The sequence below is a fragment of the Carcharodon carcharias genome, chromosome 34 (genome assembly GCF_017639515.1).
Source record: "Carcharodon carcharias isolate sCarCar2 chromosome 34, sCarCar2.pri, whole genome shotgun sequence".
Lineage (NCBI taxonomy): Eukaryota > Metazoa > Chordata > Chondrichthyes > Lamniformes > Lamnidae > Carcharodon > Carcharodon carcharias.
The window spans coordinates 7,969,030-7,993,116 of NC_054500.1; the positions used below are offsets into that span (position 1 = coordinate 7,969,030).

Here is a 24,087-nt window from a genome sequence, read left to right on the forward strand (position 1 = left end):
AAGAATATAAACAATTGACAGAATAGCTAATTGTCCTACAGGAACAGATTCACCCTTCAGTAACATGATAGAATAAAGAATACCTTGAGCAGCAGCATGGTAGAATAGCTGAACAAACTCAATGAGACTTTGCTAAATTACAAGACAACTCAAGATGAAGTACTTGAGCTTGGCAACAAAAAGTTCAGAGGTACAAGAATAAGATGGCAGTGCCAAAGGGAACAGTTCATATTTGGAAGGAACCTTGGAAAAACGTTACATTCCCAAAGAGGTACACAAAGAGATGAAAATCAAGAGCATTGAATGGTGGAAGATAGAAGTTCTCACTAAAGAGTGAGGTCTTTCAAAAACAATTGGCAGAAGTGCAGTTACAGATGTGAGCTTGAAAGGAAGCACAAAGGAATTATACTCTGCCAAGGAAAAACTGATCAGTAGGAGAGAATACAACATGGGGTAGCAAACGTATCTTTGAGTTGATTTACGTCATCTGTAACCAGTCTCTCTTCTAAGCAAGGAATGACTGCTTAGCCCTGGATCTCTTCCAGGCAGCAGAGGATGTAAAGTGTTAGCCAACCAGAACAGCACAGTCCTGAGTGCTCAACTAAAAGGTATTCGGGCTTGGATTTTACCTTTGATCTCTTCTCTCTTCATGGAGCAGGTTTGTCCAATATAATTCCAGATCCCGGAAAGTCCCCAGCAGTCAGACCAACCTACTGCCCATGAGGTTACTGTGGTACCTCCAGTGGAACTGGAACCAGAGAATGATCAGCACTCTGAGAAGCCTCTACCTTGAGCTACTATGATGGTACAGCTGGTTGACAGATCAACCACTGTGCACACACTGCAACTTCCAGCCGGCATGCCACAATCACAAGGGATGCTGCAACTGTTAAGCAGTCTATCACCATCGACAACAAAAAGCAGAGGTCAGCACACCAATTAACCTTCTTCTCACCACAGCAATACTCTTCCTCAGCTTTGGAGGGCTTCCAGACAGCCCACACAGAAACAGAAGAAAAAGCAACACCAAGGTGTCGAATACCACCTTCGCCCACCACGCAAGAAATGATCAAGGGTAGCAGCAACCATGCATCGACCTGACAGTCAAACCGACCAGGCATGGGTCAACATAAAGCAATGGAAGAAAAGGATGAAGCTATACTCAGATGACAGGCCAACCTCCAAAGCAACAACAAGAACAAGAACCAACAGGGCCTACCGCTCTCTCTACAGAATAGCGAATGAGATGTGGAAGGGTTATAAGGCCTCCAGACTGCCTGAACCTCTAACTTCAAGGAATTTGAAGAGGCGAGATAGGGTACTGAGAATGTTGTAAATGCTAGCACAGACACTTGCTCTCCCGTGCAGGAACGGAGGCACCTCAGTGTATATGTACATAGGTGATTGAAGATGGCAGGGCATGTTGAGAGAGCTCTTAATAAAGCATACAGTATCTTAGGCTTTATTAATAGGGACTTTGAGTACAAGTGTAAGGAGGTCATGTGAACTTGTATAAGACACTAGCTAGGCCCCATCTGGAATACTGTGTCCAATTCTGGGTGCCATTCTTGAGGAACAATGTGAAGGCATTGGCGAGAGTACCAGGGAGATTCACAAGAATGTTTCCAGGGATGAGGAACTGTAGCTATGAAGATAGATTGAAGAGGTCTGGACTGTTTTCCTTGGAGAAAAGTAGACTTGAGAGGAGACTTGATAGAGGTATTCAAGATCCTGAGGGATATGGACAGGGTAAATACGAGAAACTCTTCCCACTCAAGAGAACATCAAGAACTAAAGGGCACAGGTTCAAAATAATTGGCAAAAGGAGTAAATGTGATGTGAGGAAAAATTTTTTCACCCAGAGGGTAGTTGGAGTCTGGAATAAACTTCCTGAAAGGGTGGTGGAGGCAAATTCAATCGAGGTATTCAAAAGGGAATCGGATTGCTACCTGAAAAGAGAGAATGTGCAAGGTTATGGGGATAAGACAGGGGTGTGGGACTAGGCGGAAGAGAGCCAGTGCAGACTCGGTGGGCTGAGTGGCCTCCTTCTGCACTGTAAAGATACTGTGATATTATATATAAATACAAGACTTTCTTTAGCTCAACAGCCGTTAGATGAAGAGAAGCCACTGGGCAAGGTAACAGAAGATGTCCAGGTCTGTAACCAGAACCGCCTTCAGGAAATAAGAGGAGAGGCCAGGAAAGAAATCTGTGCCAAAAGTAAAAGGTGAATCATTCACATTGTATTGTTAAAATTTTAAGTTGGCACCTACAGGTAAAAAAATGTGGTTCAGAAACAACTTACACTCAATCATTCCCGTAAACTATGCAATTTCACAAGCTATCTTACCCTAAAATTTTAAGGTTCACAGGCAGATGTTACCAGAAAGATTCTATTTTCTGATTTAATCTCGGAGGAATGTGTAATCAAATTTGGGGAGGAGTTTCTGGCGAGTTTGTTATTTAAGCCTTTTCTCCTCCCCATGCAACTTGGAAGAGAACTCAGAAGCAGAATGAAGATGTTGCTCCTGCTGATGATCGCAGCTGCTGTCCTGCCTTCTGTAAGTTTACTTCTAATTTTATATGAACTGACATCACTTTATGGTGTTTCTATTTTGGGTCCTTGTGTGTCCAAATCAGCTGTGGCTGAATGAGTTAGAAGGTTGTGGGTTCAAATCCCACCCTGTCGGGTCTGTGTGTGTAATTACAGGCTGAAACTCCAGTGCAGTATTGAAGGAGTGCTGCACTGTTGGAGATGCCTTCTTTCATTTGAAATGTTCAGTCAAGGCTTTCTCCCTTCTCCCAGTTGAATGTCACAAATCCAGTGACACTATTCCAAAGAAGAGCAGGTGAGTTTGTCCCTGATGTCCTAGCCAACATTTGTTCCTTAACCAACATTATTGAAAATATTTATCTCATTGCACGTTCACTGGCTGAAAATTGGATAATGCATTTCCTTCAAAAAGTACTTCATTGACCCAGAACTGCTTTGGGAATTTCTGAAAATTGTTGTACAAATGGAAGCCTTTTCCATTTCTGAATTGTTAATGTTCCAGTCAACATAACACTGGGTACAGTCACCTCACACCACAATTAAACTGAACTCCTCTCTTGCTGTTTGTGTGAATCAGAAAGATTTCGTGTTTGAGGGACTGGGGCACTCTTTTGATGCTCACTGTCGACTTCTTTAAGTGGGGCATAGTACGGGATCCCTACCCTGTATCTGACCATGCCCTGCAGGGGTGCTCAACGGTGACAATAATTGGTGGCAATGGGAGGATGCTCCATTTCCCACACCCCTCACTTCTGTATCCTTGATAAAATGATGGTGTGAGCCAAATTTTAATTTGCCTGTCTCAAACCAGTTGTATTTATGAAAAATAAAGAACTGTATTCACTTAGAGCTGTTCATTATATACCATGTTGGTGGTATGTTGTGCTGTAGGAAAAGTTGGACTTGGGTTAGTATGCCTCTCCTGCCAAACTCATCGCATCAGATCGCTCCCACTATCTGGAATAATTCAGGGAGCAGATATTATAGAAGCTTCTCTCTACTCTGGACTCACTCCAGGTTTTAAGTACAGAATCTATAACTGCACCATTGGGTGAATGCAGAGGGCACTGGGTGAGACATTTTCTCCAGTTCAATGTGCATGTAGATCACAGGTACATGTAGATCACACATGTACATCTGTAATATGGAGCTCTAACTCTGTGACAAACGCTCACATTCAGTGACAATCCACATCGGCAACAGAGCCTCATGAAATGGTCACTAACATCAATGTTTCACACAATGACAACGGGGTGTTCATGAAGTGTTAGTGACTGGCTATAATCAACCAGCATTGCAGAATAAGCAGATATGTAAAAAGTCACAGATAAATCACACCTAAGAGTGAAGTGTTCAAAATTAAAAAGGGTAAACAAAGAGAAACCATCACTATTGTCAAAGGGGTCAGTGAACAAAGGAAAACAAAAACAAAAATACCTGGAAAAGCTCAGCAGGTCTGGCAGCATCTGCAGAGAGGGACACAGTTAACACTTAGAGTCCGAATGACCCTTCAATAGAACTTGTGAACAAAGGACTCTGATTATAAGGCAAGTCACAAAAGAAACAGGGGAAATTAGAAGAAGTTTACTTCACGCTGCAGTTATTCTGATCTGAAAGAGCAGTGGGAGAAGATTCAATAGTAACTTCCAAAAAGGAATTGGGTAAAAACCTGCATAGGGGAAATCACAGGGTTAAAAGGGAAGTGCAGATGAGTGAGCCTAATTGAAAAGGGAATGATATCTCAAATACTCTTCTCTGTGCCAAACGATTTTATAATTCTATAAAATTCCTGATAATGCAGAGGCTCTGAACACATGGAGAGGCTCATTTTCCCATTAGGTGGAGGGGGAAAACTGGCAGTCACAGATTGCCTGCACATCATAAACCTGAAAGGTAAAGTGGCTGGGGCATTTAATTGGCTGAGGTGAACAATAGGAGCAGCGCATAACTTCCTTGGAGTGGCAATCAGTGCCGGACTGCCACTCCGCTCCAAGCTTCTCACCCGAAATCCTGTCTCGCCTGTCCTTCTGACTCAGGCTGGGCCTGATCCAGACAGTGCAGCACGCCCTCGAGGCCTAGTGCGGCACCAGCTGCATAAAGCAGGTAAATTTAAAGGTCCAGTGAAGTTTAAATGTCCTTGACGGGGCAGGGAGAAAGTTAGTGTATAAAGTAAGTGGGTAGCATTTGTGGGGTTGGGGGTTCTGGGGGAAGTGGGAGTGGGGGGGTGTGGAGAGGGTTGGGGCTGGGGGAGGTCGGCCCTCGGGGATAGTGAGGGAGTTAGCCTCAAGGGGTTGGGGGAGTCAGCTCTCGGGGGTAGGGGGATGTGGGGGCGTCCAGCCTTGGTGTTGGCCTCGGGGGGGGGGGGCTAGGGGGAGTCCGTCGTGGGATGGTTTATGGGGGGGGAGGTTGCACCTCAAAGAGATTTGGGGAGGGCCAGGCCTTGGAGAGTGGAGTCGGTTCTCAGTTAGGGGGAGCGTGGGAGTGTAGGGCCTCTGGGGGAGGCTGGGTCAGGCCTTGGTGGGGGTTGGGGCCAGTTTGGGCCTTGGGGGCGGTGATGTTGGTGGGGTCAGGCCTCGAGGGGGCCATTAGGCCTCGGTGGGGGTAGAGGGCCTCGTGGACGTGTCTGGCCTTGCACGGGGTGGAGGGGTTGTGCCTTGGTGGGCTGGTGTCGGATCTGGGGGTGGGGGTGGGGGGGTGGGTGGGGGGTGGTGGGGGGGAGTGTCAGGGGGGGTTGGGCAATAGGAGATGGGTCATGTCGGGCCTTGGAGGGTGTTCGGGTCTCAAGGGTGGTGGGGGTTTAAAGTCAGGCCTGGCTGGTCTGGGGCGACTGAAGTGCCTCTGTGGGGATGGGGGGAGTCCTGTGGGGGTGTAGTCAGAGGGGTGGAGTGAGACTGCTGGGGTATCAGGGTGGGGGTGTTCCATGGGGGAGGGTGGTTGGTGTGAGCGGAGACCGCTGGGGGGGTTTGGGGTTGTGGGCGGAGTGCTGTTGGTGGGAGTATTCGGAGATGTGGAGGGAGCCCTGTTGGTCTGTACAATAGTTACCCAGGAGTTGGTTAACTATTGATGTAACCCAGTCAGAACCATCCAAAGTTTGCAATTTAAACATCATTTTTTAGATAATTCCCAGCATAGGGCAATTGCCCAGGAGAAGTTTGCTATTCCAGGAAAATGCCATGCAAACCTTACCTTGGAATTTCCAAAGGGGATTCCCCAGCGCATATTTGGAGTATCCCACCGATACTACGCTCTGGAGCTCAGAGGTTGCTGCCCATTTTTTATGAGAGAAGGATGAAACATTGTTGCCAGATTGAGGGAGGGATGCCAGCACAGACATGATGGGCTGAATGCCCACCTTTGGCACTGTAACCATTCAATGTTTCTATGGAGAAGATCTATGTGGGGGTGGGGGTTGGGGTTTAGGAGAAATGGATCAATGTTATCAGTTTGGGGGAGGGGTGAAGGAGTGTTATCAGTTTGAGGGTGTGAGGGGTGAAGGAGTGTCACCAGTTTGGGGGAGGGGTGAAAGAGTCTACCAGCTCACATGAATGTTGAATCTGTACTAATTTTGATTCCTACATCTACAGCATTGTAACAACGTCAATGGGACAATTAACAGTGATGGAGTCTGTGTTTGTTCCGTGATTTTGCCTGAAAGCAAATTTCCTTTTGAAAAAGTGGAATATTTGGAAACAACATACCAGGAGCTCAGTATCAATGTTCAACGTGAAATAAGCAAGGTACGTTTATTACTAGTAAACTCCATCCTCTTTTAGACTCTGCACTAACAAATTAGTTTGTGTTGGAAAAAGAGACATGTCAAAGTTTTGTGTCTTGCACTCATCAGGACACTCGCAAGAATACCAACATCAGGGGAAAACCACAATTTATACTGCATGAGAAAAGAGTGCTGATTGGTTGGCAAGTGGACTCTGATTGGTAGAGGCGTTATTATGTTTAGTTGATTAGTGTTTATGTTTATTGCCCGAGAATCAGAGTCAAAGCAATGGTGAGACAATTAGTTGTAGGGCAGTACCAGTCCTGTGATATTCATGGAATGATACTCATGGATGAAATGTATGGGATGATTATAAATGGGGGAGCTTCATGATGACATGGATGGGTTATTTATCAATGTGAGATACTGGTCAGTGAGATGGATAGGTGACTTTGTCAATGATACGAATGGGCTGCTGGTCAATGGGGGATAGTGGTTCGTGTTACGGATGGGGTATTTATCAATGGGAGATATTGATGGGTGAGATAGATTGGGTATTTGTCAATGGGGAATATTTGTCTGTGATATGGATGGGGCATTTATTATTGGAGACCATGATACATGGTCACATTCAACTCTTAAGACAACCTCCTCCTTTCTATGGCTCAAATGAAATGCTTGAATAGTCACAAATGTAGAACAAATTTTATTGATAACCAATAGAGATAATTGTCACAACTAGATACAGTGTTAGGCTTTCAGTTTCTATTGTTGCTCTCTGAAAAGCTGATGAACAGTAGACTCCTTCATACGGTCTATTCTGCCTACATCAAAGGTACATGTCACAGGTAAAACCATGTGACCTATCTATTCCTGAATTCCTTAAAAACAATCTATTCATGGAAACTGTTGTAGTTGCTTAACTCAAACAAACTCCCTGACATGTGTTCATTGCAAATTTTGAAGAATTGATTTTATTAACCATTATCTTTCTATTTTTGTAGTTAATGTATCCTTTTACCTGTTTTTAATTAGCCCAGACACTAAGGTTATACCTTAATTGCTCATAATTAACATCATTGCAGTCCCTTATTTCACTGCAAAAGAATTCCTTGTATTTAACAGACACTAAATGAAAAAGACAAGCCAGCTTTCCTCTTGCAACACCTCAGTGGCCTTCCCTTTATCTTGTAAAATCAGTTACTCCATAATACAAGGAAATTTGACTATTAACCCTCGACTTCCCAATGTACCGCCCTCCACGATATGCACCGACACACCATATCAGAGAGGATTAATATTTGGCAAGCTGCTAAGTGTTTTGATTACAATGTAAGGAATAAGCAAATTAAAATGGGCTTTAATTATTAACACTGGAAAATTTCCATTTAACATTTTCACAGAACATTTTTCCACACACTTTAAGGCTTTAAATGTTTGTCCACTAAAATTGCCAAAAGATTTTTCTACGTTTCGTTCTTACCTGCAGTGGGCAAGGAAAACAATATTTATATTCATTTAAGATTTTTTTGATATGAGAAACCTTGTGGATGATTCACTATAAAGTGTTAACTTGTACTCATCACATCAAACCAGAGTTGGTAAATGTGCAGTGTAGTGAGGTGCAGATGGTTCAGTGACTGTGGAGGTGGCTGTAACTGTCCGTGTTCGCTGTGATGCTCCACTCAGGTGCAGGAATATACGAGGACCCTCTCTGTGCACACGGCCAAGCTGCTGAACCTGACACAACGTGTGGAGAAGATGGAGACTGGAGACTCCTACACCCAACTCGACTTCGAACTGCTGAAACTGGAGATCCGAGAGTTGGTGTCACTCACCAGTCAACTGAAGATCTCACTCAATGGCAGCAACAGCATCATTGATCAGCTTTACAGTGAGGTCAGGAAGAGATAAATAATTCCATTTATTGCACTGTGTTTCTCTGTCCTGTGTTGTTTGAGTATTTTACATCTTTTAGACGCTGATGAATCACCAGAGGAACAGAGCATAGAGTGTTCCTGACCTGGTGGAGGGGAGTAGTTGTTCACAACAACAGCAACTTGCTTTGATAAAGCACCTTTTAAGAAGTGAAACATCCCAAAGGTGCTTTCACAATAGTGATATAAAACAATACAGACAATCACTGGTTCATCTCTTCCCTCTCCAGCTGTAAACAGGGCAGCTCTAGCAGCTCATTTCCAATTCCCATTCATTTTCCTTGAGAATTCCCCAAGGATCAATCCCTGCAGTCACTTTCCTCCTCTTCTGCATATTCTACATGATCAATACCGTCCATAACCAATGGGTCAACTAACAGGTAATACCGTCCGCTGATGACACACCTGGATCAACTTCTCCACCATCTCTCCAGACCCCTCTGTCCTCCCCACTGTCACATTCCAGGTCTTATTCCCAGTCTTGGATGAGCCTTAATTTCCTTCAGTTAAATATTGAGAAGACTGAAGCCATTGTTTTCAAACCCCACCACACACCAGATTCCTCACCACTAAAAAGATCACCCTCCAAAGGCATGACAAAAAAACCAGTGGGGTTGGTGAGGAGTGTCTGCAGAGATTTGTTATAATCTTGAGTGTACTGCATGAAAGGAGGTTGCATGCTGATTCAATAATAACTTTCAAAAGGAAGTTGGATACGCACTTGAAATGGTGAGAATTGCAGGGTTATGGGGAAAGAGCAGTATAGTAGGATTAATTGGAAAGCTCCTTCAAAGAGCTGGCACAGATATGATTGGCTGAATGGCCTCCTGTTCTGTATGAACCCATGATTGCATTATTCTCTCAGGCTGTACCAGGCTGTTGGCTACCTCAGCATTCTGTTTGCCAGAGACAGATTTCCATCCCTACAACCTTCAACTTTACAAAGTCTGACTATTTCAAACATTACCCTTCTCCACCCCTACCTCTTCCTAAACTCTCATTTGTGCCTTTGTCACCTCTACCCCAATCCTCCCCTTGTTTATCTTCCTCCCTCCACTTATTCTGATTCATTGAAAACCTGGCAGCTTGCAACCTATCCTGCCCAAAATCCCATTCACCCTGTCCTGACTGACCTGTACTGGCTCTTCATTTTGTCTTTCAATCCCTCTGTGACCCTACCTTGTCCTTCCCTATTTCTCTAACATGCTCCAGCCGTACAACGCACTCTGAACTCCCTCTTCCTGCAATTCGAAGTTCTTGAGTATCTCCCTCTGCAGTGTCATGCTTTCAGTCACCTGGGTCCTTCTCTCTGGAGTTCCCAAATCCCTGTCCCTCTCTCTCCTCGTCCAAGCTCCCACTTGAGGACAATGTTTTCAATCAAAATTAAGGGATTATCTAACTGATGTGCTTAAGATAATTAAAGGAATTGATTAGGTAGTTGGAACAAAATTATAACGTATGGTGGGGGGAGTCCAGAACAAGGGGGCATAACCTTAAATTAGATGGCTCCTATTCAGGGATAATGTCATTTCACACAGAGGGTAGTGGAAATCTGGAAAGCTCTCCTCCAGAAAACTGCCAAGGCCAAGGGTCAATTGAAAATTTCAGAATGGAGACTGGTCGATTTTTGTTAGTTAAGGTTATTAAGGATTATGAACCAGGGTGGGTGGAAGGCAGTTAGGAGACAGATCAGCTCTGATCCAATTGAATGGCAGAACATGCTCGAGGGGCTGAATGGCCCCCTCCTGTCTCTGTGAATCCAAAGGCTATTTTCTCTTTAAATACCCTGTGTATTTCAGATTACGAACATGTCTCAAGCTGTCAACCAGCTGGAATCGCTTGATAAGCACAACTTGCTGGCATTCCGCAGGGCAATTGTGACACTGAGGAAACAGCTACAAGACTGTGAGGAGAATCGGGCTGCACAAACTCCTGCCTCCGTTGACTACGGTGAGTTATTAATCAAGGTTAATGCTGGCTTGGGTGACACAAGTCTGCCAGATAAAGAGGGAGGGATGTCATTTGCTTTGAATCGTTCATCTACTGACGAACACATGACATCACTATGAAGGTGAAATAAAACTATGTATAAAGTTGTAAGAATTTATAATGAGCTTAAAAAGTATGAGAAATATTTCACAAACCAAAATGGTTGCAACTGCAATATTTTAAAATATTTTATGGACATGCACCTGAGTTATACCACAATCACTGTAATGCCATAATAATTACAAAAGCACATTGATTGGAAATTGAGAATTAGAATTTGAAAAATGTGAATACCCAAAGTTGAACTGGAGCTTACTATTTTTCAAACAGGGAGCTGCGGTCATAATGGCCTTCTGAATGTGTCCACGCCCTTTGTAGTACAACTGAACTGGAGAGGATTTAATTATAAATATGGTGGATGGGGCAAAGATCCAGCAGCAAGCTCCAGTGAAAAGGATGTGTACTGGGTGACTCCACTCGAGACAGACGCACGGTCGTTTTACTCCTTCAGACTCTATTATTCACACGATGATTTACTGCTCTACAAAAACCCAACAACCAAAACGGTTCCGTCTTATAGATATAATACATACAGGGGACAGGGAAGTGGAATGGCTTTTTACAATAACTCCTTGTATTACAACTGTTTCAATTCGAGGGACATGTGCAGGTTTAACCTGGACACGAACAGTGTACAGAGGCAGACTGTTACAGGTGCAGCTTACAACAACAGGTTTTCTTATACAGGTGTCGCATACCAAGACATGGATTTTGCTGTAGATGAAAATGGCCTGTGGGTCATTTACAGTCCTGAAGCAAATGCTGGGTATGCTGCTATTGGTAAAATTAATGTGACCTCCTTCACTGTGGAAAGGACATGGGTGACTAGGCTATTTAAACCTGGTGCAACCAATGCCTTTATGATTTGTGGGGTGATGTATGCAATACGGCCAGTAGACCTACGGTCTGAGGAAATTTTCTACATGTTTGATACCGGAACTGGGGAGGAGGGTAGGATTTCTATAAAGATGGGCAAAGTCATGGAGAAACTGCAAAGTGTCAATTACAATCCATCCGATCACAAACTCTATGTGTACAACGATGGCTACCAGTTAACTTACAATGTGATATTTATACGTGATGAACAGCCAACAAGGCAACAGTAGTATTGACAGATCAAATTTAACAGGGAGCAAACTGATTAACAGGGTCTGGAAATCACTAGGTGAATCTGGCTCCATAGGGGAATTTCTGTACTTGAATGTCAGTTTAGGTTTAGTTGCTGTTTGACACTTTACTTACCACTGCAGCTTAACCACAGTGTTTTAGCAGGTGAGCTGTGAAGCTGATGCTGCAATGTATGGCTTTGGAACAGTATCCATACCCAGAATGGGTGAAGTTTTAATCTGCACCATAGCTGTTAGAATGGTTATAGAAATATAAGAGATAGACATGTCTTTTTTGAGGTCTAATTCAACTGAGCTCTAATATAACCAACACTTCCCAAGTATTGGAGAAATGATAGTGACTGTGAAGAGATTTTCTTCCAGAATGATGGTAACATTCTGCCTGTGAGAATAATTCTGGGAGTGACAGTTTATTTAATATCTGGACAATTATCCAGCTGAATGGACGAGTGTAAAAACCTCACACAGGGAGAAAGAGAAGACTCATTCCTTACTGTTGCAATAATTCACTTTCCGTCTCTATCATGAATTATTATTGAAGTTCTTTATCAGTTATACGGTGACAAGATTTTGTTTGGTGATTTATACTGGAATCTTCGCAAATTTAATAATAAACATCAACATCTACAAAGAGCTGGGTTGTGTTACTAATTGTGTTCCGTTATTCTAAATATCTTCACTTTTTATCCCTCTCTTCCCAACTTTAACTCTTCTATTTCCCACTTCCCATCATGATCATACCATGGCCTCACTGAGAGTTTGGCACAGGCTCTTATTCCTGGGTCTCCATCAATGTGACACTTGATCTCACCCATAGGCAGTAAACAGGAATATCCTGAACTCTGACCCAGTCAATTGTCTCTCCTCTGCTTACCATATAGCGCCTGCTGTGGGTACATTTCCCAACTGGCAGTAAACATGAGAAGAGGCAAAGAACAGCAACAACTTCAGCACCTTGTATTTATATAGCACCTTTAAAGTAGAAGCATCCCATGGCCCTTCACAAGAGTGTTCTAAAATAAATTTAAAATCAAGTCACATAAGGCGATGTTAAAGAACTGGTGAGCAATACTTGGTCACAGAGAAGTGTTTGAAGGAGTGTCTTAGAGGAGCAGAGAGAGAGGTGAAGAGGTGAAGACATTTAGGAAGGGACTTGCAGAACTTAGGGCCTAGGCAGCATTGGGGGTGGAGGAGATTACAGAGGTAGGGAGGGGGCAAGGCCATAGAGGGATTTGAAAACAAGAATGAAAATTTAAAAATTGAGGTGCCGCTTAACCAGGAGCCCAAGGGTAATGGAAGAACGGGACTTGTATGTTAAGACACATGCAGAGTTTTGAATGAGCTCAAGTCTATAGCGGGTGGAAGATTGATACTGGCCAGGAGCCCATTGGAATAGTCAAGTCCAGATGTCAAAAATTAATAGATGAGAGTTTTAGCAGCCGACGAACAGAGGTGGATTGGCGTCATGTGGTGGTTTAGAGAATAAAATAGGCAGTCTGAGTTTTGGCGTGGGTATGTAGTCGGAAGCTCAATTTGGGGTCAAATGCAGCATCAGGATTGTGAACAATCTGGTCCAGCCTCAGACAGTTGCCAGGGAAATGTATAGCGAGGGAAGGAGTTTGTAACAGCAACTGAAGACAATGGATGGAATCTTGTCCCGGTGACGGGAGTCTTGGCCCCTGCTTTTTATCTTTCCAAGACGGTGTCACTAACGCATGTCAATCAGGCAGTTGACAGTCCTTTCCCCGGGATCAGGACCCTGAGGGCGGAGACTCCTGCCTACTGAGTGTCATTGGCCAATCAGAGACCAGCAACTCTTTTGAATGGCAGCACCACTGGAGAGGCAGTAGCTGCTGCTGGACTGACATTCACCCGAGGCCCAGGATCCAGGAGACGGGTGAATGATGGGGGGAGGGGTTTGGCGGGATGGGAGTCACAGGGGAGGAGGTATAGGGGAGCTGGCATCAAGGACAAGGGGGGGGGTGGCTTTCAGATCACCCATTTCTCAATGCCAGGTCCCTCAATCATGTACTGACTGCCTTATGAACCCTGGGAACAGCAAGCAAATGCGCCAGCGCTTGCTGGTCGTGCTCACCACAGGGCGAGCCCCCTGCTCGCCACTGGGTTAATACCAGCAACAGCAACATGGGGGCCTTTAAGTAGCCACTTTTTACCCACTTAAGAGCCTCAATTGGCAGTGGGCTGAGAAGACCATTTGGCTTTCCCACCACGGACTTAATCACTGTGGAGGCAGGAAGATGGCGGGGTCCCCACCCATCCCCCCACCTGATTAAATGATCCCCCCCCCCCCCCCACCAAACTCACCATGGGGGAGGGCACGAGACTCCACACAATCTTTGGTCTTCCCAATACTTCGCTGGAAGACATTTTTGCACATCCAGTTTTGGAAGCTGGATGAGCATTTGGATCACTTACGGAAGGTGGAGCTGACGGAGGTAGTGGTTGTGCGAGGGCTGGGTGCTGTAACCATACATGTGAAAACTGATGCTGTGTTTTTGGATCATGTGACCAAGGTGCAGCAGATAGTCAAGAAATAAGAGGGAGCTAAGATAGATCTTTGGGGGAATACTATAGCTGGTGGTGAGAGAACAGAATAAGAAGCCATTGCAAGTGGTTCTCTGGCTACAATTAAATAAATAACTAATGGAACCAGTTGAGTGCAGTCCCTTCTGGCTGGATGACGATGAAAGGTGTTGAAAGAGGATGGTGTGGTCGACCGTGTTGAAGTCTGCAGACAGGTCAAGTAGGTCACAGAGGGAAAGTTTTTCACAATCACAGTCACGTAGGATATCATTTGTGGCTTTAATAATAATAATTTTGATATTGTGGCAGAGGCAGACACCTGATTGGACGGATTCAAACATGGAGTTCTGGAAAAGGTGGCATGGACTTGGGAGGCGATAGCACAAGGGCTTTGGAGAGGAAAAGGAGGCTAGAGGTGGTGCAGGAGGTTGCTGTACAGAAAGGTGTAATGATGGTCTTTAGAGGAGATGGGTGACAGCAGTAGGTTGAAGGAGAGGGGAACAGTCGAGATGATATTATCCACTAATCTAGTGACATCTTCAAAAAACTCAGATAAGTTTGTAAGAATCATAGAATCACAGATTCATAGAAATTTATAGCATGAAATAACCCATTCAGCTCCTCTTTAGTGCAATCACATCCTTCCTGTAATGTGGTGACCAGAACTGTATGCAGTACAGCTGTGCCCTAACTAGTGTTTTATACAGTTCTAACATAATCCCTCTGCTCTTAAATGCTATAACCAATAAAGGAAAGAATTCCGTATGCTTTAATAGCAACCTTATTTACCTGGCTTCTGCCTTCAGGGATCAGTGGTTATGCAATCCAAGGTCCCTCTATTCCTCTACACCTCTCAATATCCTACCATTTATTTCTATTCCATTCTTTTTCAGAACATGCATTGACTATCTTAAAAGTTCCTCTCTCTCCCAATGATAATAATAGCTTTAGAAGAAGGGGTGGGGCATATAGGAGAGCCATGGGTGACTGACAAAGTAGAACAACAGCAAGAATGAACAGCACCTCATCAACACAGTGTCCCTGCGGAGTCATTTAAAGGATCTCCTCAAGCATTTTCCCAATGAATAGACATACACACAGATATAAACACACACACACACAAAAGCACGCATGCACAGAGCCACACATATATATATACAGACACACATATACACACATTCACTCAGACATATACATAATTATATACAAACATACACTCACATATATACAGAGGAAAAAAATGTAGAACTTTAAGTGCTTAAGCAAAAGATGCTGGTTAATGGGAGAACTGATATTAACATATTAACGAGCCACAATGAGAGGGATTAAATAAATCAAGGATATATATTAGCCACTCTGCAGGGTCACTTTGTTGATGAGGTGTTCTGTATTCTTACTGATCTACTTTGTCAGTTATTCTATTTGCCTCACCCCATTTAAGCTATTTGTATTTTTGCTGTGCTTTATCTAAACCCATTATTTCATTGATTTCTCTTATTTTTGGTTTTCCCCATATACGCTGCCTGACTTGCTGACTTCTTCCAACTTTCAGATGTTTCGCGGTATGTGAAAGTGCAGTATTATTAACGCTTTTACTTGCCTTCCCCAGTGAGTTCTGGAATTGTGTATTAGTCCCTCAGTGCTAACCAGTGATCATACTGGGGACCCTGCATGTTAATAAGAGCCCTTAGTGGAGCAAGTCTTAACTTAATGTCCAGGAAACACACCATTTCCATGGCGGGCAGGCTCTCATTCACCCACCAAGCCATCACCTCACTGCTTCATCACGCCAGGCACCACATTTAAAATACAGCTACGCTCAGGGCTTCCAGCCCAGGACTGCAGCAAGGAAGACATGGCCCCGACAGGTAAAAAGACTGCAGCCCTCGACTGCAGCCCACTGTGATGTCCACTACCCCCGGCTCTGGCCGCAGGAGGGGCAGCTACACTACAACCCCAGCTTGGTAGGCGATGACAATGGTGATCAGTGCCAATGCTGCAGAGAAGAGGTTGGCCATCCAATACAGAAAGAGGATGAATAATCTCATCTGTGCCCCCAGGGCATGGCAACTATCTCATCGCTCTAAACTCACACACTCAAGCCCATCACACATTCACTGGCATCTCACTCACTGCCAGCTCAAGGGACATCATCACTCACTCTCTCACACACACCCTCACATCTCCATCTGACCTCATCTCCTCTGGAGTCTGCCTCCTCAGCCCTCACCCCCTTGAGGCCACTTGTACAGATCAACATGTGCCCCCACACACACCCTGGAATACCCCCCTTCCCCAGTATAGCCCTCACCCTGCAGCCTCTTCCCTTGTCCGAGGCCACTTCTCCCCCCCTTCCCCAAGCAAACCCTAGCCCTGCAGCCATTGAAAAGCCAACCCCACCTTACAGCTGGTCTGGTGGGTAGAGACCTGCCCGTGAGCCCCCCTAAAAGTGATGTGCTATTTGTGAAGCCTGGCGCTGATGACTGCGAGTGCTGACCGAAGCAAGGTAGGCAAACAAACCTTGAAGTCTCAAGCGAAGTGCAGCTCGCCAGATGCATGTCACTTGCGTGCTGTTGTGAAATACGTCGGCAGGTCTTCCCACTGATGGGGCAGACAATCCAGTGGGGGTGGGGGATGAGTCCGGCAGGCTGGCGTTTTAATGGTATGTTGATGTACGACAATGAGGTTCCCAAGGTCCGATGGTGGGAAACGTGGCCCACCATTAGCGGGCTGAGCGGACAATCACAAACTGGTTTCATACCATCATTAAACCGATCGCACCATATTGTCTGCTCATGCCAATGAACATGCCCAACACTGGTAGGCATGGGAAATCCCTGCCTATATACCTGCCTTTGCCCCATATCCTTTAACACCTTTGGTTAACAAAATTTTACCAATCTCAGTTTTAATTTAACAATTGACCTGGCATCAGTTACTGTTTGTGGAAGAGAGCTCCAGACTACTTCTACTCTTTGCGTGTTGCAATTCCACTCCCGATATTTTGAGTCCATGTCCCCTGGCGGAGAGACTTTGATGTGTTTATACAAGGAACGCAGAAAGTTAGCATGCAGGGATGGCAAGCAATTGGCAAGGTAAATGGCATGTTGGCCTTCAATTTGGCTGCAATTGTACAGGGCTCAGGTGAGACTACATCAGGAATACTGTATACATTTGAGGTCAAATTGTTGGTCTCTCAGGAAATTAAGGCCTATTGGGAATGGTTGCAAAAGTGGAGTTGAATACGGAGATCAGACATGATAGTGTTGAATGGTGGAGCAGGCTCTGCACTATAGGGCATATGGTCTCCTCCTTCTACTATTTCTCGTGTTCCAGCTCTTGTGCTTCAAACACCCCACCAGAAATATTTTCTCCCTATCTACCCTCTCTGCTCCCTTCAATATCTTAAAAAACTTGATCAAATCACCCCTTAATCTTCTAAACCCCATGGAATGCAACCTCAGTTTGTGTAATCTCACTTTGTAATTTAGCACTTGGAGTCCAGATATCATTCTGGTAAATCAATACTGCACACCCTCCGAGGCCAATATATCCTTCCTAAGGTGTGGTGCCCAGAACCGAACACGGTTCTCCAGGTGTGGTCTAACCAAGACTTTGTGTAGCTGAAGCATGACCCCTATTTCCTCATAGTCTAAACCCATAATATGAAGGCTAGCCTTTGCGATTATTTTCTGGACCTTGCTTTTGTATCCTGTCCCAATCTTTTGAACACTGTTTTTATTTACATTCCAAAAGAATGAAATGTTTCAATGCACAGAATCATCCAACAGCACTGTTACATTTTGCCATGGGGACAGATTCTTCGTTGCTTGTTCTTGAGAAGACAGCAGCTTGGTTTCATTCCGTGTGCAGCACTTCATGGATGATCATCATCTTCGTCATCATCATTATCCATGACCATCAGCATCAGATTTTCAAAGGCATGGCTGGGAAAGAGCAAGTAGACATTTAATGATTGTGAGTGTCTCAAGTTAGGGACATTCCTAAACACTTTACAGAAGATGTAGAAGCGTAGTGATTGTTGTGTTGTTGGAAACACAGCAGCTAATCTGCCCACAGAAAACTCCGACAAACAACAATGAGATAAATGACTAGGTAATATATTTTAGTGATATTGGCTGAGGAATATTGTTTGAGGATCTTTTATACCCACCAGAGAAAGTGGATGGGGCCTCAAGTTAACCTCTCGTCCAAAAGATAGCATCTTTGCCAATGTGTCCCTCCTGCAATATTACACTCTACTATCAGCCTAGAATTTGTGTTGAAATCTCTGGAGTGGGACTTGAACCCACAACCACAAGAACGCAGCACAATAATTAGGAGCAGGAGTAGACCATTCGCCCCCTCGATCCTGCTGCACCATTCAATAAGACCAAGGCTAATCTGATTGTGGTCTCAACTCCACTTTCCTGTCTGTCCCCCTCATAACCCTTGATTCTCTTATCGATCAAAAACCTATCTAACTCAGTCTTGAATATACTCAATGGCCCAGCCTCCACTGCTCTCTGAGATCAGAGAATTTCACAGAGTAACAACCCTCAGAGAAAAAAATGCTCCTCATCTCCATCTTAAGTGGGAGTCCCCTAATTTTTAAACTGTTTTTCCTGGTTCTAGTCTCTCCCACAAGGGAAACATCCTTTCAGTATCCACCCTGTCAAGTGCCCTTAGGATCTTATATGTTTCAATACGATCACATCATGTATCTAAATTCCAATGGGTTTAGGCCTAACCTGTTCAACCTTTCCTCATAAGATAAGCCCTTCATCCCAGGAATCAGTCAGGAATCTGAACTGCTTCTAATGCAATTATATTCTTTCTTAAGTAAGGAGACCAAAACTGTACACGGAAGTCCAGATGCAGTCTCACTAAGGCCCTTTTTCACCAACACTTCCCTACTTTTGTACTCGATTCCCCTTACAATAAGCACCAACATTCTGTTTGCCTTCTTAATCACTTGCTGCAGCAGCATACCAGCACTTTGTGATTCATGTACCAGGACACCCAGGTCCCTCTGTAATTCAGCATTCTGCAATCTCTCTCCATTTAAATAATATCTGCTTTTCTATTCTTCCTGCCAAAGTGGACAACCTCACATTTTCCCACATTATCCTCCGTCTGTCAATTTTTTGCTCTCTCACTTAACCTATATATTTCCTTTGCAGACTCTTTATATCCCCTCCACAACTGACTTATGTACTGGTGCTGGTGGTGGTGGTGTAGTGGTATTGTCACTGGACTGGTATTTCAGAGACCCAGGGTAATCCTCTGAGGACCTCGGTTTGAATCCCAACACAACAAGTGGTGGAATTTAAACTCAATAAATATCTGGAATTAAAAGTCTAATGATCATCATGAAACCATTGTCAATTTGTCATAATGCCCTTTAGGGAAGGAAATCTGCTGTCCTCACCTGATCTGGCCAACATGTGACTGTTGACTCTTAAAAATGCCCTCTGAACAAGGGCAATTAGGGATGAGCAATAAATGCTTGCCCCAGCACATCCCACAGACAAATAAAAAAACACTTTCCTACCCATATTTGTGTCATTTGCAAATTTAGATACATTCAGTCCCTTCATCTAAGTCATTAATATAGATTGTAAATAGTTGAGGCCTCAGCACAGATCCCTGTGGCATTCCATTAGTTACAACTCTATAATTTATCCCTACTCTGTTCCTGTTAGCTAACCAATCCTCTATCCACACCAATATGTTACTCCCTACACCATGAGCTCTTATTTTGTGCAGTAACCTCTGATGTGGCATCTTATCAAATGCCTTTTGGAAATCCAAGTGCACCACATCTACAGATTCCCCCTTTATTCACATTGCTTGTTGCTACCTCAAACAACTCAAATAAATTAGTCAAACACAACTTCTCTTTTACAAAACAGAAACAGAATTACCTGGAAAAACTCAGCAGGTCTGGCAGCACCGGTGGAGAAGAAAAGAGTTGATGTTTCGGGTCCTCATGACCCTTCAACAGAACTGGATTAGGGTTAGGTTTAGGGTTAGGGTTAGGGTTAGTTCTGTTGAAGGGTCATGAGGACCCGAAACGTCAACTCTTTTCTTCTCCGCCGATGCTGCCAGACCTGCTGAGTTTTTCCAGGTAATTCTGCTTCTGTTTTTGTTTTGGATTTCCAGCATCTGCAGTTTTTTGTTTTTTTCTCATTTACAAAACCAGATTTGACTGCCAGACTTCCTAGATGTCCTGCTATTAACTCCTTAATAATTGATTCTAGCATTATCGCTATGACAGATGTTAGGCTAACTGACCTATAGTTTCCTGCTTTCTGTCTCTTTCCTTTCTTGAATAGGGGTGTCGCATTTGCAATTCTCCAATCTGCTGGGACCTTCCCAGAAACAATGGAAGTTTTGAAGATTATAACCGATCCATCTACTATCTCTGCAGCCACTCTTAAGACCCTAGGATGCAGGCCATCAGGTCCTGGTGACTTGTCAGCCTTTGGTTCTAATAGTTTTACCAGTACCTTTTCCCTATTAATTGAGAATTTTTTAAGTTCCTCCCTCCCTTTTACCTCCTGATTTTCAAGTACTCTTGGGATTTTTTTGTGTCTCCTACAGTGAAGACAGATTCAAAATACTGTTCAACATTCGTTCAACCATTCCTTTATTTCCCATTATTATTTACTCGGTCTCACCCTCAAAGAGACTGATGCTCATTATAGCTACTCTTTTCTTTTTTATATACTTGTAGAAAATCTTACTATCCTGGTTTTATATTTCCAGCTACTTTCTCTCATACTCCAATTACCCCCTCTTTTTTATGTCATTTCTTACTAGTTTCTAATATCTGTCCAATCTCCTGACTTACCACTAATCTTTGCAGTATTGTACACTTTTTATTTTAATTTGATACTACCCTTAACTTCCTTAATTAACCATGGATGGTTCATCCATCTCACTGAGTCTTTCTTAATGGAATATATAATTGCTGAGAGTTATGAAATATCTCTTTAAATGTCTGCCAATGCTCCTCTACTGTCCTATTTTCCCAGCTTACTTTAGCCAATTCTGTTTTCATATCCACATAATTGCCTTTGTGTAAGTTTAAGACATTAATCTTAGACCCGCACTTCTCACTCTCAACTGTTATATCTCAGAAGGGAATGTATTACGCACTGAGCCGGGCTGACACTAGCAGTATGCAACACAGCTGAGCAGATCAGTAGGTTCTGGATTCGATGGGTGATCTGTGCTGAGTTTGCTGGTTGTGGCGCATACACATTATCAGTGAGACACTATAATTATCCTGAAAATAGGAAGCAATAAAAATCAGTGAAAATTCCCACTCCAGATTGATATCGGTTGATCGCCTGGATGTTTGAAACTCCCACCAGTCTGTCCAATCTCACTGCCTTGGTTTATAGGCAGAGAATAGAAACAGAGGAATAGGGGGGTGGCATTGGGCCCCTAAAATCTGTCACGCATTCAGTTAGAACATGGATGATCTGCATGTTAACTCCATTTACCTGCCTTGGTTCCATATGCTAAAGATCCTTGTCTAACAAATATTTATCAATCTTAGTTTAAAAACTTTCAAATTGACCCCCCGTTTCAACAGCTTTTTAGCAGACTGAGTTCCAGACTTCCTCTCCCCTCCCCTAATTTTAAAATTAGGGGTCACCCTTATAGGACAGAGATGAGGAGAATTTTTTCCTCTAAGAGGGATACGCGTCTTTGGGATTCTCTGCATCAGAGGGCAGTGGAAACGGGATCGTTAAGGCAGAGGGAGGTAGATTCTTGTTAGGCGAGGGAGCCAAAGATTATCAGTGGTAGATGGGAATGTGGGTCTCAAAACACAAACAGATCTGCCATGATCTTATTGAATGGTGCAGCAGGCCGAGGGGCCGAATGGCTACTCCTGCTCCTATTTCGAATGTTTGTGTGAAGAAGTGTTTCCTGGAAGAACCTAGCTCTAATTTTAATGTTTATGCCCCCCTCGTTCGGGTGTCTTCCACCATAGAGAATTATTTCTCCCCAACAATCCTTTCATCATCTTAAACACTTCAATCAGTTTCCCCTTTATCTTCGATGCTCAAGACGAGCCTATCCAACCTGTCCTCAGAATCTAACCTTTTAATCCTGGTATAATTCTCCCCTTTAATTCATCCCCTTCAAGGCTGACATATTCTTCCTGAGCGGTGGTGCCCAGATTCCAAAATAGGCAGCTGATACAGACCCATAAAGAACAATAGAGACTAAAGATCTGTTCATATCCCAGGACCTTTATTAGCTAGAGTGGAAGAGCACGTATTTGCCTTCTCAAACACCACCCAGTAGGATAGGAACGTTCACCCTGCCCTGTTCTGATTGGTGAGCACGTTTCTCTCAGCCACCCAGAAATGCCAGTTGTGTCTGGCACACGCCTCTCTGTGACCCACCACACATGGGATTAGCTGAGGAGTAGCAGTAACTTCTGAAGGGCTAGGGGGATAAACAAAGCTCTGGCCCTCATTAGCAACCTCTTCTCAGAGAGGCTATGAGATAGTCAAAGAGTTAAAAAGACGGGCAGAATTGTGCACAGGACTTGGCTAGAATAGCATTGATTCTTTCAAGGGATGTGGGCATCGCTGGCAAGGCCAACATTTGGTGCCCATCCCTAATTGCCCTTGAACTGAGTGGCTTGCTAGGCCAATTTTCAGTTGACCTGTCAGAGAGCTGTAGTCTGGTTTGAGAATGGAATGTTAATTGGACTTGTGACAAGAATCAGTGTAATAGGTATTTAAAGGAGGTGGGAAAGTGATGGCTGTGAAAGGGATTAACAGTGGCCCGTGTGTGTGAGGCATATCCAGAGAACAATGGGCAGATACTGACACTAATCATCATGACTGGGTGTAACAACTGCTCTCTGTGACTGATGCCCGTGTTAACATATTAATCCCACGCACCTACACATTAGTCACATATATCAGAAACAAGCTGCTTACAAATCTCACACTTACCTCATGTAATTAATTATATTCAGGTGCTGTACGCCAGTTGGCATAAGTTGGGAACCTATCCAGTGTTCACTGGAGCATGAGCAGTCACAGGGTAAGGTTAGACTTGGAGAACTGTGCACAATTCAGGCTTCCATGTTAAAAAAAGTGATATAGAAAAACTGGAGAAGGTGCAAATAAGATTTACAGACATGATGCCAGAACTGAAAGGTTATAACTATCAGCAAAGACTCAGTAGGCTGTGGCTCTTTAGAAACAAGATAGTTGGGGTAGGAGTTGTGTGTGTGTGTGTGGGGTGAAGGGGGTGGTGGTGGTGGTTGTTGGTGACTTAAAAAAGGTCTTTAAAATTATGAAAGGATTTAATAAGGTCGACGCAGCAAAGATATTTTAATTTAATTTGTGGGGGAATGTAAAACTAGGGGCCATGAATGTAAAATAATCACCAATAAATCCAGTTGGGGATTCAGGAGAAATGTTTTTACCCAGAGACTGTTGAGAATGCGGAACTTGCCACCAAGCAGTCTTTGAAATGAATGGCGAAGCAAGTGCAAGCTCTGGTTGCAAGTGGGAGCAGCTATTACTAATTGAGGAAAGGTTAGGGCATTATTCTTAAGTATGTATAAGAACCAGTTTTCAGCCGTGTGAGGGGAGGAAAAGGGAATCTATGCCTGTTTTCTCTGGGTTTTGTGAATAAACCTATGTTAAGGAAAGACTGGCTCCAGATTTCTCCTTTACTCAGTGAATGAGCAGCGAATTATATCAACATAAATACCAACACAGACCAGCTGGGCTGTAAAGTGGAGTTGAGGGCATGAGCTGATCATCCAGGAACTTACTGAATGGTGGAGCAGGTTCAAAGGACCAAATGGTCTACTTCTACTCCTAGTTCTTATGTATGGCCTGTTGCTGCGCTGAAAAACCCTTTTGTGAACAAGCAATGGGTTCTTTGCTTGAATATAATTGCCTTCCATCTTATGAGCACTGCATGTAATGGTTGCATAGGGATCTATCAATAAATATTATTTGCCAAACTTCTCACAGTCTCTTTAATCCATGTGCCTGAATTAAGAGTAAAGGATACCGATCATTCTAAACTTAAGAGGTACCCATTGTGGCAGTTGGAACCAATACTGCGCAGTTGTTGGAAGAGTTAGAGCAGAGAGTAGGAACTTTACTC

At 43.8% G+C, this 24,087-nt stretch overlaps 1 protein-coding gene across 1 annotated transcript; it reads left to right on the forward strand.

The window, feature by feature from the left end:
* The first annotated feature begins 2,405 nt into the window (after positions 1 to 2,405).
* LOC121272500 (olfactomedin-4-like) lies at positions 2,406 to 12,013 on the forward strand. Its single transcript, XM_041179115.1, has 5 exons — positions 2,406 to 2,561; positions 6,139 to 6,291; positions 7,959 to 8,168; positions 10,006 to 10,156; positions 10,526 to 12,013. The coding sequence occupies exons 1-5, from the start codon at positions 2,484 to 2,486 to the stop codon at positions 11,359 to 11,361; spliced, it is 1,428 nt and encodes a 475-aa protein (XP_041035049.1). The 5' UTR covers positions 2,406 to 2,483; the 3' UTR covers positions 11,362 to 12,013.
* Positions 12,014 to 24,087: the final 12,074 nt, after the last annotated feature.